Source organism: Marmota marmota, unplaced genomic scaffold (genome assembly GCF_001458135.2).
Source record: "Marmota marmota marmota unplaced genomic scaffold, marMar, whole genome shotgun sequence".
NCBI classification, from domain to species: Eukaryota; Metazoa; Chordata; class Mammalia; order Rodentia; family Sciuridae; genus Marmota; species Marmota marmota.
The window spans coordinates 4,332,035-4,348,922 of NW_026000136.1; the positions used below are offsets into that span (position 1 = coordinate 4,332,035).

General features: G+C 47.2%; 2 protein-coding genes and 1 long non-coding RNA gene across 4 annotated transcripts in view; 1 reads left to right on the top strand and 2 right to left on the bottom strand.

The window, feature by feature from the left end:
• Window positions 1-16,888, bottom strand: part of Radil (Rap associating with DIL domain) — a 52,303-nt gene that overhangs the window by 24,098 nt on the left and 11,317 nt on the right. The gene's annotated exons all lie outside the window — the stretch shown is intronic.
• Window positions 7,307-9,874, top strand: LOC125611179. The gene is made up of 2 exons (XR_007341312.1): window positions 7,307-7,812; window positions 8,197-9,874. It is a non-coding gene; the product is annotated as an uncharacterized LOC125611179 (long non-coding RNA).
• On the bottom strand, window positions 12,637-16,882 carry Papolb (poly(A) polymerase beta). The gene is given in 2 exon segments (XM_015502013.2): window positions 12,637-14,893; window positions 14,895-16,882. Coding segments are annotated over 2 exon segments (1,908 nt in total). The 5' UTR covers window positions 16,761-16,882; the 3' UTR covers window positions 12,637-14,851.

Below are 16,888 nucleotides of genomic sequence, written 5' to 3' on the forward strand. Positions count from 1 at the left end.
CCAAACAAAACCAGACAAAAGCCAGAGGAAGGAGGCTTGTGAGAGCGAGAGCAGTGGCCCGTGCAAGCCATACCAGGAGCTGGCGGCTGAGCCCTGTCCTTCCTTCCAGAAGGCCGCCTGCGCATCTGCAGCTTGCAGGGGGCCGGGGCTGCCGGGAGGCCCGCTAGCTGCAGCGCTGAGGCCGCTCCACCCGCCGCACCCCTGCTCCTGCCTGCTGCAGAGCCAGCCCAGCCAGGCCTGGAGCTGCGCAGGTGCCCAGCAGGTGGGGTCGGAGCCCAGCCTGTCCCACCTGTCACACTGGCTGCAAGAACAGCAGCAGACCCACAGCCTGGCCTCACCGCACAGCCTGGGGCCAGATCTGAAAAAAGAACACAACAGTTCAAATGATGCTCCAGCCCCCAAGTGTCCCCAGTGGAGCACCAGGCTGCAGGAGAGCATGCTCAGTATCTTGAGCAGCAAGCCAAGAAGGGGGGCCTGTCCTCTTGGCTTCCCAGGGTCTCCAGAGGGCCCCAGTCCTGATGATCAGCACACAGGGTGTGCCAGGAGTCCCCCAGGGCTGCTGTCCCATGCAGAAGGCACACAGCAGACTGGACCCCGCTCTTCCAGGTGGGGACTGGCACACTTCTCTCGGGTGACCCCCTCGCAGGGCTGGGCTCTGACTCACCCCTGGTCTACCCATCCTGCATGTGGGAGCTGGGGCTGCCCGGGCCCACTCAAGGTTTGTGTCCTTGATCCTGGTGGGTTAAGGGCCACAGCCTGTGGCTCCAGGCAGCAGCAGTGGTGACTACACCAGGGCCAGGGGCACGTGGGCACCCGAGGGCAGGAGGGCTGTGGAGCAGCAGCAGCTTCTGTGTCTTCTATGGCAGCGGCTCTTGAGGCCACTGTGGTGCTGCCCAAGGGGACAAAAATCTGACTGCTCCCCGTATCCTTTCCCTGCCACGGTGCAGCCAGGAGGACGCTTGGGCACACGCATGTGCACATGTATACACACAGACTGAACCCTGCATCAGGACGGCCTCACACACAGGCCACCTGAAGGGCCCTTCCCTGCGCACCCAGTGGTGGGTGCAGACTGCCAGTTGAGACGCCACCAAGAGCACGAGGTCCAACACCTGCGTGACAGACCTAAAGGCACCTGGACACCGCTGAGCATGGCTGTGGCTCGTACAGAAGTAAACACGACACCATCTTTCACAACAGAAAAGGCCACGGTGCGTTCACAACAGGGCTGGGCCCACGGGTGGGGCTCCTGTGCCGGGGATAGCGCTGCGTTCCAGAAATGTGAGGTGCGATGTCAGGAAGGTGCCAGTGACTTTGTGTATATGGTGCTTATTTTATTTTTTTAAACTTTAAATAAATCTGATAAACAGTTATCGTCTGCAGCTCTGAGAGGCAGGTACCAGGTGTCCATTCAATGTAACCGATTCTTTAAGCTTTTATTTTAAAAAGCTTTTCTTAGGGGAACAGTCACAGAAGTCCCACGGGCCCCTCACTTGCATGTGACTCTGTGATGTGTTCCTACTCCCAGGAGGTGGGTCCAGGCCTTGGGGTCCAGGAGGTCTTGGGAAGAGCTGTGGTCACAGTGTCACGTCCGGTGAGCCTCAGCCCTGCACAGTGCCATCTAAGCCATGACTACAGACCTCCCCACAAGGCTCCTGGGCTGAGGGTGACAGAGGGGCAGGGGATGGAATCCCTCACAGGTCTACACTTACAAGTCAGAGCCATTGCTGGATGGACATGGTACGGGGCTGCAAGTTTCTCGGGCCCCAGCCATGAATCTGAGGAAGGAGATTACAATTTAAGCGGCTGACTTCTTTTGGGGTCTTACACATGTGGGGTCTTTGCCAAGAACAAGGTCACTCTGGGGCCCCTACAAAGCCAATAGGGACTTCACATCCAAGGGAAATGCGATGACATTTCCATCATAGAGAACCACTGGGTGCCACAGCCTAATTCTGGGCAGTCAGGTGACAAGAGCGCCAGGCCTTTGGCAACACAGTAATTTGAGAGGCAGTTACTCATCATGAATAGAAGCCGGTCCTTGCCACTGGAAGAGGGAGGCAGACCCCAAGGCTCTCTCACTCCCCGACCACGACACAGGTGACAACTGCCGGCTGGTCCAGCCACAGTCAGCTCTGGTCCTAATGTTCTCAAATACTTCAGGGGTTTCTGTGGCAGGTTCAGTAGGTCAGAGGCTCTGATTCCGCAGGTCTGGGGTCTGGGGTCTACCCAGGAACCCGTATTTTGTAAAAGCTCCCTGACAGGTTCAGGACCCTTCCCTGCCCCAAAGCTCTGTCTACAGCACTTCCTCTCAGGAAGAAAACCCCCAGGGCACTCAGAAAGCTTCATCAAAAACCTACATTCTTTTATTTGTTTGGACATCTAGTTCTTCTCCAGATAAACACCCGTTAGTTCCTAGAGAGAAAATAGGCAGATGTGGGCTTCCTGGATTTGCCTGTTAGTATCTGCTCTGCAACAGAGAACCAGAAAACCACCAGGCACAGCATGAAGGACTTGGGTATCGGGACCTAGGGGGCTACTGTGCCCCATCTTGGGGACCTTGCCTGTTGCACCTGAGGATACACTTGGGGACCCTGCCTGCCCCCAACACATGGCACCCAGACCCAAAAGCAAAATGAACACTTTCTAAAATTTTGAGGACACAATGCACCCAGAGCAGCTCTGGGACAACTCTGCAGGCGTCCAGAGGAAACAGCTGAGCAAACAGGCCACCTGGGAGGGAGCACTCTGACACTGGGCTGGGAAGGACAGAGGGGAATGTGACTGTGCCAGAGGCAACGCCAGCACCAGGAGCTCATGCCGAGCGCTCTGGGAGGAGCCTGTGCTTGCCCCCTCACACCCCTCCCGCTGCCTCAGTGCCCAGGGTGCAGCTCGCGGGGCAGGAACCCTGGCTCCTGGGCTCCCGGGCTCCCAGGCTCTCAGGCTCCCAGACAGATGCGCTGGATGAAGGAGCGGGATGACCTGCGGGCCATGTGGTTCTTTCCTGTGTCACCCTCCTGTCACCTCCACAAGGAGGTGGTAGCCAATGTGCCCTCTTCCAGCAGAGACTCTGTGTGGATTAAGGGTGGCAAAATTAGTTTTGACCACAGCTGGAGATGGTCATCAGAGCTGCCATGTTGGCCCGGCTGTGGCTTCAGACAGCCCTGGAAAGAAAAACACAGCTCCTTCCTGAACGTCACCGAGTTCCTCCAAACACTCTCCCTGCAGTTCTCCCGTCCTGCTCCTGCTTTCCCTTCCCTCCCTGACCACAGGCAGAGCAAGGAAACACGTGGGCCTCTGCTCCTGCCAGCGGGACCTGGGACAGGTGGGCTGGAGGCACAGGCAGTGCAATGTCCCCTGTGCTCAGGAGTTTCATCAAAACTGGGGGCAACAAGCCTTTCTATAAGTGACCCCAGTAACAGCTGGGGATTTGCTGCCAAAGTAAACCCTCAGGAGCTGCTGCAAACCCACAAGTCACTGGCCTGAACATCTCCCTTTGCTGGAAATATCCTTTCCTAAGTCAGCAAAGGCATGGGCTCCGCCAGCCAGGCATCCGGGAAGAGAATCACCCAGCGCCCACAGGAGACTCCCCGCACAGGTAGGGGCCAGCATCTCCCCCTCCACAGACAGCCTTACTCGGGCGCTGTGTCTCACCCTCTCTGTAGCCCTACAAAGGACTGCGGCCTGGTGGGAACACAGCAGCCTAGGCTTTTAGGACCAAGTCTACCAGGAGGGGAAGATCTCTGAAGAAAATTTACACAGAGACCCACCCTAACTAGGAACAGGACGAGGTGGCCTCCTGGGACCATTTCTATTCAACACTGTGCTGAGGAACCCAGCCAGTATTCTGTCATCCCAGTGACCTGGAAGCTGAAAAGGAAGGATCGTAAGTTCAAGGCCAGCTTGGGCAACTCAAGTGTTTCTTTTTTTTTTTAATTTATTTTTTTAGTTACAGGTGGACACAGTATCTTTATTTTATCTTTATGTGGTGCTGAGGATTGAACCCAGTGCCTTAAGCATGCAAGTCGAGTGGTCTCCCTCTGAGCCACAATCCCAACCCAACTCAAGTGTTTCAAAATGAAAATGGGCTGAGGATGTCGCTCAGTGGTAGAGCGTCTGGGGCTCCATCCCCAGAACTCAGAAACCAAACGACAAGCCAAAGACTGGGAGAAAGAATACTTTAAAGTAACATATCTGGTAAGAGACTGGTATCTGAAATTTATATATACACATACACACACACACACACTTTTATAATTCAGTAATGCAATAAGAATTCAAACTACCACATTTAAAGATGGGGAAGAATCTGAATAAACATTTCTCCAAAGAAGATGTACAAAATGGTTGACAAGAACATGAACGAATGCTCAACACCTTTAGTCATCTGCAAATTCAACCCCAACAAGAGAGCACGTCACACTCACGGCCATGGTTATAATAAAAAAGTACCCAACGGGGGCTGGGGTGGCACAGAGCTGGAGTGCTGCCTGCCATGCCCAGGCCCTGGGTCAGAGCCCAGCACTGAATAAAACAAGCAAAACTCCCCAAAGGTAAACAATAACAAGGGTGCAGAGAAGCTGGGATCCTCCCATATCACTGGTAGAAATGTGAAGGGGGGGGGCATTTGGGGACAATTTGTTGATTTATTAACACATTAAACCTAAATTTACCTTAGGCTCCAGTAATTCCACTCCTCGCTGTGCGCCAGGAGAAATAAAAATAATACATGTCCACACAAACGCTCGTCCACAGATGTTCAAGCAGCATTATCCATGACGGTCAAAAAGTGGAACTCACCCAAATGTCCATCAACCGGCAGATGGATGAACAAAACATTAGGGTCATAAGAGGGAACTATTCAGCAATAAACAGAAATCAAATGCTGACACCTTTACACACGGATGAAACTCAAAAAAATTACACTGAATAAAAAAGTCAGATGTCTCTGTCTGTCTCTCTCTCTCTCTCTCACACACACACACACAGTACGATTCTATTTATTTGAAATGCCCAGTAAGAATACACTACAATGCCAGAGCTGGCTGGTGGCTGCCTGGGACCAGGGCTGGGGGCCAACCGACTGCAGTGGGCTCAGGGGTCCTTTCCTCACGGTGCTGGGAGGGAGGCGGGGCCAGCACGCATTAGGCAAGCTCTCACCACCCGGCCCAGCTCACAGGAGGTTTTGTTTTGTTTTGGTAATGAAAATGTTCTAAGACTGTATTATGGTGGTCACTGCATAACTCTGTAAATTTCCTAAAAATTCATTGAATTGTACACTATTCAGTTCATTGAGTTTATGGCATATAAATCATATACAGGAGCACACATGTATGTATGGGTGTACACATGTATATTTGCAATGCTGGAACTAAACCCAGGGCCTTGCACGTGCTGGGCCAGTGCTCTACCCTGAGCTGCATCTCCAGCCCCCTAAATTATCTCTCTTAAAATAGAAATTTAAAAAATATAGTGGATACCATCTTCTTCAGTCATAAAGTCCCGACTGACACCAACAAGGAAGAAGGCTCTACAGAGCAGAGACTGACAGGACACCCAACGTTGCCGAGCATCTTCCAGAGTCCACTGATGGAGCAGGAAGAGTGGCAAGGACAGGAGAAAAGGATGACAACCAACAAGGTTGACAAGGCAGGAAGGAAGAGTAGTCTCTGCACGCACGGCTCCTCGGCTGTGTGAAGCTGTACACGGCCACAGAAAAGAAACCACGGCTTTTAACCCAATCAGACTGACTGCACAGAGAGGAGAGGTCACAGGAATGGGGTGTTTGGAGGAAGTGGGCGGGGGGAGGACCAAATCCTCATTTCCCATGGTAGGAACTCACTAGGTACCATCTGAAGTTCAAAACTCAAGAACTAGTGGGATAAAACTGTCATTTAAAAATATAGAACTAAATGCCAAAAAGAGCAATTCAAAGCTGAATGCAGTAGCCTCTAGGGACAGCAGAACTGGGAAGCGAGAGGAAGGGCTGGCAGAAACCGCTGCTGTGCTTTTGCTTTGATTAGCAAGCGTTGCTTTCCCTGTGCACATACACATCTCTGGTGAAAAGAAAGCTCTTTAAAAGCACTTGCTTCCCAGCCCAGCAAGAGCGCAGGCGGACATGCACACTCACACTCGTAGACTCCGTCTCATCACCCCGGGGGTCCGCCTTTTCCCCTCTCACGCTGGGAAGCAGCCTATCTTCACACGAGAGCCGTCATGTGGGAGTTTGGCTACCACTCCTGGGGTCCGGATGCCACATGTAACCCAGGTGAGGACCACTGAGGAAGGCACCGAAGCTCCAGATGTCGTCCGCAAGCTTGCAGAGCACAAGCCAGGAAAGCACCCCCGTAAGAAATGCTATCACCAACAGGCTCAAGGACACAGAGGCTGCACTGTGTACAGTGTGGGGCACTGACAGCCCTGTGCTGAGAAGATGGGCTCCGCGTCTGTGTCATTCACACACACCTTTTTGTATAAGCACAGCACAAACGCAAGGTGAAAAGCCACGTGCTAATGGATCTTTAGATTTACTAGAGTTCTTTCTGTAAGTACAAAAATAAAAGTCTTGAGAAATTACAGTATTTTCCATGTTACTGTTGATCATGGAGGTGTGATCTTACAACTGATAACCATTTTATTTGGTAAAATACAGAATACATAGGAATATGTATTATAAAATTATTCAGATGACCCCAAAAATATATAGAACTCCATCCACATCGTGAACTATCCCACAACCATTAAGAATGGATTGGAGGGCTGGGGTTGTAGCTCAGCGGTAGAGCGCTTGCCTAGCACATGTGAGGCACTGGGTTCAATCCTCAGCACCACATAAAAATAAACAAATAAAATAAAGGCATCTGTCCATCAATAACCTCAAAAAAATTTTTTTTTAAATAATGAGTTGGAGCTACAAGAGGTGATGTGCAGACAATTCCAAGGAGACTAAGAAAGACATAGAAACTAGGGTTATGAGGGCAAAAAGAACTGTGTGTGTGTGTGTGTGTGTGTGTGTGTGTGAGAGAGAGAGAGAGAGAGAGAGAGAGAGAGAGAGAGAGAGAGAGAGAGACATGATCCTGTGCAGGACAGCATTGCCTAGGAGAGATATGGAAGGCCGCTGTTCTGAGTGAAATTCTAAGATGGTCTCTGTCTCCTGGGGTCACTCAGGGATTGTGTCTCGTGGCAGAAGAGATTTGACAGACAAATCAAGTTACCAATCAGCTGACTTTAAGTCATGGAGATCACCCCAAGGGCTGAACCTGACCATATTTGCTCCTTCTGTGCTGAGGGAGCTCTCCAGCTGGTCACAGAGGAGAAGGCGCAGAGATCTCAAGGGTGAGAAGAGTATGATGCCAGAAGTTCTCCAGCAACCACTGGGAGCCGAGGGCGGTTGCTGGCCAGCAGCCAGTGAGACAGAAAGAAGAGCGACAGGGACTCTACTCCTATGTCCCTGAGGAAGTAAGTTCTGCCAACAACCTGTGAGCTGGCAAGAGGCCTCCAAGCCCCAGAAAGGAGCCATGTTAGCCTGAGCAGAGGACCCCACGATCCTGTGCCCAGACTCCTGGCCATGGAAACTTTCAGTGAGAAATAAGGACCTGTTGTTCTACGTTTCCAGCTTCAGCAGCAGAAAACAAGTGCTGATTCCAGTCCAGGGAAATGGGGGGCTGCAGCAACGCGCCTGAAACTGGGAGCCAGGCAGCAGGCAGAGGCTAGAGGCCTGAGGAGCAGGAGAGAAAAGCCCCGGGTGCCTGGGAGAGGCCACCGGTGGGAGATGCTGCGACAGCAGGCCTGTTGCTGGCAGGGCCGGAGCAGGTGAGAGGGCCGCACAGGGAGCAGAGCCACAGAAACCCAGAGGAACGGTGCTGCCAGCGGAGGCTGGAGGCTCCGAGGAAACAAGGGGCAGGTTTCTGGAAACTGGAGGAAGGAGGGTCCTTGTCACATCCGGGCGGAGTGCTCACAGCAATGTGTCCTGGGGGACTGGGGTGCAGCTCACTGGGAGAGCACAAGCTTAGTGTGCAAGAGGCCCGAGTTCCATCCCCAGTAGTGAAAGAAAGATAGAGCTTGAGAGGGAGGGCGAGGAGGGAGGAGGAAAAAGAACCTTCCTGCAGTGGCGTGGGAAGTGAGGTTCGCAAATGATCAGCTGAGGTTTCTGAGCGGACGGTGGAGGTGCAGCCTCGTGTCTTCTGTGGCTTACAGGGAGAAGCAAGGTGACAGAGACCAACTGCAGGGAGCTGTCAAGCGAACGAGAGCCATGATCAGATGACTCTGGAACGGTCGGTCTCCCCAGAGGACAAGACGCCCAAGGTAGAAATGGCTGCCAAGAATGGCACGGAGGAGAGTGGGTGTGTGCCTGCCCAAGGTGGGAAGGTCAGCGCTCGGCCACGCAGGAGATGCCTGCAGGGTGAGCGTGCTTTGCAGATTTTCTCAATAGAGGACCTTGAGGGAGTTCAAGAGCACTGTCCTTTCACCACAGAAGCTAAAAATAGAGATGGGATTAGCTCACATCTGTGCACATGGCTTGCGCATGTGACTTTGGTCTAATGGCGTGAACTCCCATGAAATCCTCATGTGACCCACAAAGTTCTTGGGAAAATCCTACCGGTGGGAACGCTGAGGGCAGCACTGGAGGTTCAAACATGGAGCAGCAGCACACTGACAGGACCTGGGCTGACTCACACGCTCCCTTCCATGAAGAAGGGCGAACGGCTTAGGGTGGGGCCGAAGGACCAACAGGTGGCACCTAGAGCCCAGAGGGAAGGCAGAGACGCTATTCCCGGGTCTGGACACCTAACTGAAGAACTCGGCCTGGAGTTGACTGGGTTGGATTTCAAAACTGCTTTGGAGCAGTGATTCTTTGTTCTTCTAACTCCCTGCTTCTGAACCAGGATGTCCACCGCCATCATCCCAGGCCCGTTCCCCTGCAGGCCAGGAGTGTGGGGAGAGAGCGTGTCCCTTGAGTTTATGGGTCCACAGACAACCTGTGCCCAAACAGGCCCCATTCCATCTGATTAGAGTAATGAGATGCTCAGATTGGTGTTGAATTGATAACAGGATGAGACTGGAGGACCTTGAAATGGGGTGGGTGCATTTTCCAAGGGAATACTGAATCACTGGTTGCCAGAGGGTGAAGTATGGCAGCCAGAATTCTAAGATGACTCCCAAGGCCCCTGCCTATAAAATATGTCCCAAGTGGGAGTGGAGCCTGTGAAAATGATGTCATTCTCTGATTATGTTTTATTACATAGCAAAAGAGATCCTTGCAGATATGATTTTACTAAGCAGATCACTTCAGGTTCATCACAAGGGAACTTCTTCAGGTGAGCCATACCTAAATGTGAGCCTCTTAAAAGCAGAAAGGAAGCCAAACAGTCAAAAACAAGGGAGACCTGGTGTACCCTGGCAGACCTGAAGACACTGGAGGCCGTCTGGGAGGCTAGTGTGTGTTGGGAAGGCTGTCACCCACTGCCAGTACCCACACTCTTCTTCCTCATAGCACAATCCCTGGGCTACTGGTGAGTTTGCCCAGTCAACAGGAACTGCATTTTCCGGGGTCCCTTGCAAGTAGGCACGGTCACAGAAATGAGCTCCAGCAGGTAAAACGTGAGGGAACGCTCCTGTGGGGGATGATCGGGAAAGCTCCACAGGAGGACAGAGTTTGCAGGAACACCTCCGCCTTTCCCTTCTTCCTGCTCTAAATGAGGTGGGGTGGCAGGGGGCCCCTCAGCCATTCTGTACCTTGAGTGACTCTGAGAACAGAATGAGGTGGACAGACAAAAGTGGAAACAACTCGGGGCCCTCATGACCAGGCAAGCCAGCCCTGAGCTTATTATCCGTTATGCGGAAGGAAATAAAACTGCACTGTGTTCAAGCTAAATCCTGGCCAAATGCAATTGCTAACTTGATAAAATTGATCACTTCACGATATCACTTTGGTATTGATGTTGGTATTGAAGGGTAAGGTGACTGCACAAGGCATATTTCACAAGTACGAAAGCATTTATAACTTAAACTAATAATAAAATGAATACCTTTGTATCCACCATTCAACCTAAAAATAATGAATCATTCCATTATGTACGATCTTCCATCTCTTACCCTACCAAGGAGAACCCCTGTTTTGGATTCTTTGTTTAACAGTCCCTTATTTTTAATTTATAGTTCTTCCACACATTTCTGCAACTTTGAATTATACTGCTTGACTTTACTTGTTTTAAAATCTTATATAAATTATACTACACTTAATGTACTTTTCAGCCATTTGTTTTTTCCTCAGCAATCTGACACATGTGAATGTGGACATACGTAGCTAGGGTTTACTTTCACAGCTTTATGGTACTGACTGCATGAATGCACCACTCTCAGCCATTCCACCCTTGGTGGGTATGTGTGGTGCATATGTGGGTTGTTTCAAGTTTTAGGCTAACACAAAACACTATCAACACTCCACAGGCTTCCTAGTTACCCATGGGACACAGCCTCTTGGAAAGTGCTTCCCAACTTCTCTGACACCACGGTGTATACAGAAAATTTACGTGGCACATTGGAGGCAACTAAATGATATATAAAGTCCCAGATGCAGCTATGGGCCCACAGACTCTGGCCATCCCAAGGGTTAAGGGGACCAGAGAGATGAAGCACATCCGTGCCCCCTAGCATGATGCAAAGATTCGAGTAGAACATCTGGGACTCCAGGGTAGAGGCATGTCAACCTAACTAGATAAGGCCAACTGTTCCCAGAGGGGTCAAAACAACGTGCACTATCCTTGGCCCTGTGCTGAGGTTCCCACTGCTCCTCAACCTCATCAACCTAGATATTGTGAGCCTTTTTCATTTTTGTGAAAAAGTTTTTTCCTAAGCCGGGCATGGTGGTGCACTCCTGTAATCCTAGAGACTGGGGAGGCTGAGGCAAAAGGATCCCAAATATAAGGCCAGCCTCTGCAATTTAATGAGATCTGTCTCAAAATTTAAAACAATAGTTTTTTCCTGGTCTTAATTCATATTTTATTTCTTACAAGAATGGGATCTTTTCTTATTGATTGATCATTCCTAGTTCCTTTTCTGTGAAATGCCTGTGCATTTCTTTTGCCCATTTTTAACTGATTTATTTGATCTTTTTAAATATATTTTTCCTTGCCATCTTTAATATATTTTGGACATTAATCATTTGTCAGTTTATGTATTACAAACTCTTCTCCCCAATTAAGACTTATTTGTCAGCTTTTCATTTTCATTATTTGATGAAGAAAATCTTTTGTTATCAATCTCTTCCTATATGGTTAGAGCTTTTCTGGGTCTTCCTTAGGAAATTCTTCTCTGTGTCATTTGTTACTGATTCCTAGCTTACAATACTGAATTCACAGAACATATTTTAGGAGTCAGATACTTCAAAATATGTTGAATATTACTTTCTAACCTAGCACGAGGTTAATTTTTATACATGCCCAGTACTTACTCCAGAATTATATGAATTTTCCAGTTGTCAGGTGGAGAGTTCTATAATGAATGTCCTGGAAATCACTGATAGCAAACAAACAATGGTGGGGGCGGGAGATGGGTGACAGATCCAGCCCTGGCCATCTGCTAATGTATTGTCTGCATCTACTTTCGTTCTATAAAGCAGAGTTAAGTGGTTGTGACAGAGACCGTATGGTCTCACAAAACTGAAACGATGTACTAGCTGGCCCTTTATAGAAAAAGATCACCAACTTCTACACTAGATTGAGTTCAGAAACCATTTCCCTTCTACTTTTTGTCTGCTCAATATCAGAGCTGTTTTTAAATTTTCTTTGATGATGACACATTTGGCAATACCCATTAATCTCTGCTGTTATTTTGTGCAAGCTAATTTATCAGGTGCAAAGAAGTTACAAATGGTCCCATTTTTCTGGTGCATGCTTTCTTCTATCATTAATGCAGTGGCCCTCTCGTCCCGTTAACTGTTTTTGAAATCTGTTTGAATGTTGTTGTTACAGTACCAGCTTCTTCTCATTAGCTTATCCCCACCCCACCCCCAAACACCATTTTCATGCCTTACATTTTGGATGTCTCTTGAAAATAAAATAACACACAGCCTGACTTAATTTTTCCACAGACTCTGACAATCTGTCTTTTACTCCAGATGTTTCATCCACTTTTAGTAGTGATGGGTATGTTTGGCTTAATTCCCACCACCTTAGATAATTATCTCCTTCTCTATTTGTCTCTTTTCCCTCCTTTCTGTTTTGCATTCTTCTTTTTGGTGAGGAGGGGTACCATGGATTGAGCCCAGAGGCACTTAACCACTGAACCACATCCCCAGTCCTTTATTTTAGAGACAGGGTCTCGCTAAGTTTCTTAGGGCCTCACTAAATTGCTGAAGCTGGCTTTGAACATGTCATCCTCCTGCCTCAGCCTCCCAAGCCACTGGGATTACAGGTGTGCATCACCACACCCAGCTTTTGCACTCTTTTGTATTAAGTTTTAACTCCATTTAAAAATTATTATTGAAAGAGCTGAAGTTTTAACCCTTTCATTTCCCCAATATTATACCATACATTTTAGGCTCAGTAAAGTTGAAAAATTCATCAGTGTCTCTACCCTCTTTCAGAACAATGTAAGAACATCTGAATTCTTATCAGATTTAAACATTATTCAGTATTTTAGTTTCACTTATTTGTTTGCCACTTATTTTTATTGTGTTTGTAATGGAGAAATACATTATCTGTTTTCAAAATAGTGCTTGAAAATACAAGGAGTACAGATACTACATAACAAAGCAAACCCCAGGCATGAGACTCTACATATATCACATGAAAAAATTGTCTGATATTCAGGTAATAAAAACTAGAATTAAAAAGTCCCAAGTTTCCAGCTTGGTAAAACAGGTATGGCTACATGAAACACTTAATAAACTAATTTTTTTGCCAATGTGTAAACAAAATGACAAGACTAAACTTGTGCCTGGAGATTTCAACCAAACACCATAGCTATTCAAAATACAGATACTGTGCATGTTTCACCTGATTTATTATTGTCGTGGAAGGGTAAGGTGACTGCACAGGGCAAAGACGTGAGACACAGAAATATTGTATACCAGATATCAGAAAGTCTCAATTACTGCATAGCCTAAAAGGAAAAAGACTATCTTCCAACTTTGGAAAATTTATCTAGAAGGACAGGGAAAGAGTCTAAACATTGCAGTTTAACATGAAACAAGAAAAAGAATGCACACATGGGAAAAGGGAAACACAGGTGGGAGAGGGGAAGACAGAACCAGGCTACTTGGAAAATCTGTTAAGTCTTCTGGGCTTTCATTCATCTACATCCATTATCCCTCATGGTTCCTGTACATGGGTGTTCTGCTGCTTATGCTCTATTATGAGGGATCATTTTTTTTCTTTTTAAAGAATAGTATTTCTAATCTTGGATAAAAACGAAAGAGTAGAAAGCTAACTAGCTATCAAATGCTTTCTAGAAATTATTTTTATATGACTACATGAAAAATTCACTGATGATTTTTGGTAAGTCTTTAAAAAATAACAATTGGTTAAAGATTCTTGCAGAAAATGTCTTTTTTTTTGGTCTATGGAAAAGACAAAGATTGGGAATTAGCTTCCCTATAAAGCAGTATTCTATGGAATTTGTAAAACTTCTCAGACACAGAGATCAAATATTTAGTGAAGTTTTACTGAAATATTAGCCATGGAATCAATTTGGTGTTTTGTGCCATGTGGCACAAGATTGTTGGTTTCACATCATGGTTTAGAAAATACTAGATTTCCATGTTTTTTAGTGAAACAACATACAAGCATACCCTGTGCACACAGCAAAGAGAAGAGGGTAGAGGCCATAAGCTTATTTTAGGATAAATGATTGAGGACAGGAGAATATGGAGCTTTGCTAGCTCAAAGAAAATGTCTGATTGCTGATCATGTGCTCTCTAATACCATCCTACAGTTATCATTTCTAGGTCATGTCCCATCAAAACCAAACACTTGGTAATTACTGTTTTGATGTCAAATATATACCCAAGAGTTGACATTTCATTTTAAAGGGTTTGCAGTTATCTCACAGGGACTGAGCTACATGTACTTTTATGCTTTCTCTGAAGTATATTACACCACTGTACAATGGTATCCAATTTTAAGATCAGTACTGAAGAAACTTCTTCAAGGAAAAAAAAAAAAAAAACTAAAATTCACCAAGCTGAAAAAGCCAAAATTAGTTATGGTTTCTAACCTTTAAAAAAAAGTACATAAAGTGCATTATTAATATTAGGAATTCTGATACTAGTTCGTATTGCAAATTTCCCCAAAAAATGCATCAAACATAAATTCAGTCCAAATGTCAGTCATGGGTATAAATATAGTTGTTTTTTTCTTTTCTATATTTTTCTCATCTTTTAAGAGTAGTAGTCTCTTTGAAATAGTTAATGTACTAGGACTAACACAAATAATCTGAGGCATTAATAACGGCACTTCTAGCTTCACATACTAATCTGGACTTCTGATCAAGATTAAGTCAGTAAAGGAAGTTACCAAGTGAACATTAATCTTTTGAGTCATATCTAGTCTGGTACCCTTGTTCTCCTTCTTTAGCATTTGAAGACAACAGGTTGAGTTGGCAGATATTGTTTATGGGCCCTTGTGGTTGTCTTTATCCATTTCCATTCAGTATGTTTTACTGAATTCTTGATAACAGGAATAGGATCTGGAGAGAGAACAGGGATACCGAGTATATCTGAGCCAGATGTTTCCTGAGAGGCCAACAGAGAAGTTGTTGTCTGTTTCTAATTGAGCTGTACTTATCTGGTTGTTGCCCTTCTGTTCTGGTTTTCTGTCTTTATGAGGTGAGAATGTCCTCTACATTCCTACTATAGGATTAGGTATATTAGTTGCTGCATTTCCTGAAGGTCTAGGTGGATGATTTACCAAATGTGTTGAAGAAACAACTCTGGTGACTGTGGGCTTTGGTGGTGGAGAAATGGTAGGCTGTGAGGGAGTCTGAGGAATGCTTTCACTCAATGTAACCCCTGAGCTTTCACTGGGATTCACTTGTTGCAAGGAAACTTCAGGAGCCTGTATGTTGGTCACAGATGCTGTCATCACAGCCAGAGCAGGACTGCTTCTTCCCTGAGGGCTGCCAGTCAATGGGCCAGTCTTTGTGGCACCCATAGGTAAAGGCACAGACATGCTGTTTTCACTATCTACAGTCAAGTGGAGGCTGCTGTCATTCACAGCTGACAACATTATACCTTCTGCAGAATGTGTTTTCTTTTTCTGAAGAACATGATTAGGGAGTAGTTGATGAAGCTCCTTTCTTCTTAAATGCATTGCAGCAATTTTCATATCCATCTCAAACATCTTACTGTTTATTGCTTGCCTATAAACTGTATCTGTGAAAGACTGAATATCATAGGTGAGATCAATACTGAGAGTTTCAGAATTTTCTGGCTTTTTTAACACTAACCCAATCACCCACATTGTACGAAATTCTTCCTTATCAGGATTTTCTTTGGGTGCTGGAAATGACTGGGGATTCACGTGTGCCAGCGTAATAAATTCATTCTTCTCCAAGCTCCCAACCAGAATTCGGATCTTTGATTCCACCAAGCCCACCCATTCTAGATGTTGTTTTTCTGTTGGTGCACTTGCCAGAAGTACAATATAATGTTTGTACTTTTGAAAGAAGCTTGGAGCTTCAAAAAGTTTGGACCACTCTGCCTTGTTCAGCAAAATTTCATGTGTGATAGCAAGCCCTTGCTTAAACTCCTCAATCATGACCATCCTGGTTGAAACTGAAACGTTGTATGTGGAGTTCTGCTGTGGGTATGCTGGTGTGATTATAGGCATAAGATGGTACCTATCACTGGGATTTACTCTTGGGTCCCACACAGGTAAATTAAGATTTCGTTCTTCAGGCTCTTTTAATAACACTGGATTTGGCCATTCCCATTCAGAAAACACCAGGAAAAATTTACGGACAAGAGTTGATGCTATTGCATTTGGATAAAGCTGGCAGGTTCTTGCTACTAGCATAGCCCAGGAAACACCTCCAAGGAAACCTAATATATTGGAATAGATATTGTGGCATTTGGCCCACAATTTGATGGCTCTCAGAGTTAGCCTGAAGTTGTCAATGTTTGGTACTAGATGTAAAATTTCATCAGTTACCCGGCAGCCGTTTAGGCTTCTTATGCATCTAATATCTAAATTTTTAAGCAGACTGTCATCTCTTAAGTCCAAATCTTCTGGAATAGTCTGCAATGCTAATCTTGCAAACAGAATATCTATCTCTATCCCATCAAAACACAGTTTGATCACTGGCACAAATGCCTCCTCAACGGCCCTTAAATCTTTGACTTCTTCCTGTAGTTTCAATTTATCGTAAAATGAGGTGAAAAAGTCGCTGCGGTCGACATGTCTCGGCGCGACGCACAGCGCGTCGATATCAGCACCCTTCGTGTGCACTCCCAGTCTGTAAGAGCCGAACGTGAAAATTTTCCCCCCGACACTCTCAGTCACAGCTTGCGGAAGACTCTTGCTTTCACTGATTTCGTGTATCCACTCCTTCACCAAGTTGTTTAGCTTTTCCAAAATTAGCATCCTGCGCTGCAGCTCCTCTTCCTCCTCGAACACCCCGAAGGGCTTCAGGGTCTCCACCAGCTTCTGCGTGAGCTCGTGGTCTGTGTCCCTGGGGGCAGCCAGGCTGATCGCCGAGGAGATGCCGCAGGGTTGCGGCGGCGCCAGCGGCGCTCCCGGGCCCGCCGCGGGAAACGGCATCGCGCCTAGCGCCGGCGCCGCCCAGGCACCTGGCCCGCCACCGCGCCCTGGGCGGCCGCCGCCCGGCTCATGATCCGCTAGGCGGGAGGGGCGGGATCCACTGCCCCGCCGCCGCTCGGCTCCGCCGC